General features: G+C 46.2%; 1 protein-coding gene across 1 annotated transcript; it reads right to left on the bottom strand.

Moving 5' to 3' along the window:
• Positions 1-3,160, bottom strand: LOC126503478 (glycosyl-phosphatidylinositol-anchored molecule-like protein). The gene is made up of 2 exons (XM_050145190.1): positions 3,058-3,160; positions 1-290 (listed from the first exon to the last, which is right to left on the bottom strand). The coding sequence occupies exons 1-2, from the start codon at positions 3,158-3,160 to the stop codon at positions 1-3; spliced, it is 393 nt and encodes a 130-aa protein (XP_050001147.1).
• Positions 3,161-3,381: the final 221 nt, after the last annotated feature.

Here is a 3,381-nt window from a genome sequence, read left to right as displayed (position 1 = left end):
TCAGGTCAGAATGCTGCTAGAGAGGATTAAGACAAGGCTCAGGAGAAGGTTGAACTGCCCCAGACGCACAGCTCTTGCAATTACATCTTCCTCAACCACACGAGGGGGTAGCAAGTCCCTCTCTAGATTAGTAGGTCCTCCATCATTGCAAAAAATACCTGAGCAGCAATAGGAAAAGTAGAAGCTATTGGCGCTTGTAGGCCTTCTAAAGGTTGGTGGAGGCTGAACAAGCATAAACGTGCAGTTACCCATGCAGTATTTGTAGACTAAGAGCTGCCGAGAGTTCATACCTAGAAAGAAAGCCATCAGGAGAATCACCACCTTAGGATCTTCACTGTAAACCCAGCACCGCAGTCAAACATAACTAACTCCATCACCCTAATTAGAGACATTGTAGGCAGATGATTCTGTCCCACGAGTCAGTTCTCCAATAAATCACACAAAGAATTTTTATTCATTATGAAAGTTCAGCAGATAGTTTAGACTTGTTTCTAACTAGTTCTTAAAACTTAAATACCTGCATTTCTATTCATTTGCATTTTGTCACAGAGCACATGGCTTATTACCTCATATTCTACAAGTCATGCTTCCTCCTCTTCTGGCTGCGAATCCACCCTTCTTGTTCCCAGCATCCTCTTGGCCCTGAAAATCCTGCCCAGCTATTGGCCATTCAGCCTTTTTTTTTAAACCATCCGGAGAGACACTTCTTCACAGAGAACATAAAGATTGTTCCACTACAATACAGTCTCAAGAATGCTTGATAGAAAACATTGAAGTACACAGAGGGCCTGTTACTTCCTGTGATAATATTCATAATTACCTGACTATGTGTTGCTACCATCTTTACATCTGTCATGGTCCCTCCCCAGGTGACAATTTAGTCTCAGGACACACAGCTATGTAAATGAAATGTCCTGTTCACTTCTGGTTCAAATATTACCCTGGTTTAAAGAGTTACCAAAGGCTAGAATGAAACAGTGACAAGAAGCTATGTTCTTTGAGACTCCAAGAAGGAATAAGGGCACAAAGAGTGCCCACATTCACGACTCCAGAATGAACTCCTTCCCAACCCTCAACCTGGCTTTCCAAACATGGGAATCCATGTAAAAATTCAGGAGCCCTTGATGACATGTTCTCCAGCATGGATCAGATGGTCCATTCAAGCAAGGCTCCATAGAGAACAAGACCGCCATCACCAGGGACTCAACCACATAGAGTTGTGTGAAGTGAGCCCCACTGCCAACACCCTGCTGGAAGTCCTGGGCTGAAGGCTGGAGGCCTTGCTGCTGCTTGTTCCCTGGCAGTCTGCAGCCATGATGTAGGTCCTCCGCTGTGAAACTCACCCTGACTGCTTTAGTATCCACAGTCCTGAGACTTGTCTGCTGCCCGACATCAGAAGGACCTGGTGATCACAGGCCAAGTAGCCCCCTCCCCACATAAACTCTGTGTCAATCCATAGTTAAACTTCAGCTCTCTGTCAGGGATCTCTACTCATTTTTGATGAGTCCTCTCTTCCTGAGTCATCCAACACACAATATTTCCTCATTGCAGAGTGGGCTGCCTGTCTACTAGCTGCGTGGAAATTCCTTCCTGTCAAGAACATGGTAGTCCCTTCCCTCACTATAGTTCACAGGTTAATTGCACTGTGCTGGAGAAAGGACTCCACAGAGCTTCATTTATGAGGATCTTGTCAATGTTCAGCATCACACACTGCATTAATTTAATGAACCCATCCTTGCAGGAACCATAGAAAATGTGTGCATTTGGCCACTTCTGTGTTATTCTCATATGGTGATTTGTACCTGTTAAAGGTATTACCAGGTTGTCTGTTGTTGATATTGGCAAAGTAAACCCTAGTGGGCAAATCCAAGTATTCCCAAGTCTCAGGAGACAAACCACTACGGAAACACATCAGCAATGTATCATCAAGACCACTGCTGTCTGCTTTTTCCCAGGTAAAGTCTTCCATCCTCCCTGTAGACCCGTACTGACTTTAGCCTTTGTGCTGTGCAGTCTAGACACCATGGCAGGGATGCTTGAAGTGGGAACGTCAGAGCTGCCCGACTGCCTACATTTCAGAAATACTTCCCCTTTCCGTGCACATTCCCCAGTCCAGAGGATGATTTCATCTTGTGTTGTGGGATGTACAGACCTGGAGATTGCTACATCTTCTTTGCAATCTATCCTTTCTTCTCCACAAAAGATCACTGCTTCCGTAAGTAATATTTATTTTGCCTGCTGTGTACCCTGATCCAGCTGTAGCATTTCCATATTCGATGGCAGACATCACCTTGAGGAAGTGGGCACCTATTGCTTGAACCTGGCTAGCTGGGGTGTGTGGTAGTGTGAATGAGAATGGCCTCCCTAGACTCCTATGTTTGAATACTTACTTGGTAGCCAGTTTGTATTATCTTTTGGAAAGGACTAGAACATGTGGCCATATTGGAGGTGTGTCATTTGGGCATGGCAGGCTTTGGGATTTCCTAACACTAGCACCTTCGACTATTAGCTCTCTCTGTCTCCTGCTTGCAGATCCAGCTGTGAGCTCTCAGCTGTCCCTGCCACCATGCCTTTCTTCCACCATTAAAGACTCCCACCCTCTGAAGTCATAAACCCAATCAAATGCCTTATTTTGGAAGCTGTTTTGCTCAGGCTGTTTTACCAGAGCAATAGAAAAGTAACCACTACTGGATGTGAATGCACAGGGTCAGAAACTAAACAAGCCAGCAATGATTCACAAAAGTTGAACCAGGGTGTCTGCCCCTATGAATAGAGAGCCTGGGGACAAAGGCCTGGAGTGGCCACAGCAGTCTCATTCCCTGGATACTCAGGGTGTTTAGACTGTCAGCCTACTGTCCACCATAGGCTCTGGGCCCCTGAGCAGAACACGCACATTACCCTATGAGTGGGCCGAACCCAGTGCCTGTGAACAGGCTCTCAGTTCAAGGAGCTGCCTGAAGAGCTCCGGATCTGGCTGCAGAGACAACAGACTGACCCTGACCCCCAAGTTTGTGTAGGGAGGATTATTTACTCTGTGACCAGAATACAGATACTTACGCATGGCAATTGTCCCACAGCGTCTAAAATTGTCAGGACAATCAGTTTCTGCAGGGCAGTGGAAGGTGTTTTCCACAGAGCAATGATAGCACCTCATAACCATATCTGAAGGAGGAAAAAACCACAGTTGGGTAGGTGTTTCCCCAAGAAGCCTTTCCACCATCCTACTCCCATCCTCCCTCCTCCCACAGCTGCTTCCCAGTGCACTTCTCCACACAAGCCACACCAAGGCCTGCAGAACTCAGAACTTGGCCTAGTCTAAGGTAGAGACAGACCAGCTCCAGGATAGGAGTGGTCCCTTCAAGAATCTTTTCTTTTAATAAA

The sequence above is a fragment of the Alexandromys fortis genome, unplaced genomic scaffold, assembly GCF_014885135.2.
Source record: "Alexandromys fortis isolate MF-2015 unplaced genomic scaffold, M_Fortis_MF-2015_v1.1 scaffold_2_1_26212458, whole genome shotgun sequence".
Lineage (NCBI taxonomy): Eukaryota > Metazoa > Chordata > Mammalia > Rodentia > Cricetidae > Alexandromys > Alexandromys fortis.
This window is presented reverse-complemented; position numbering and strand designations above follow the sequence as displayed.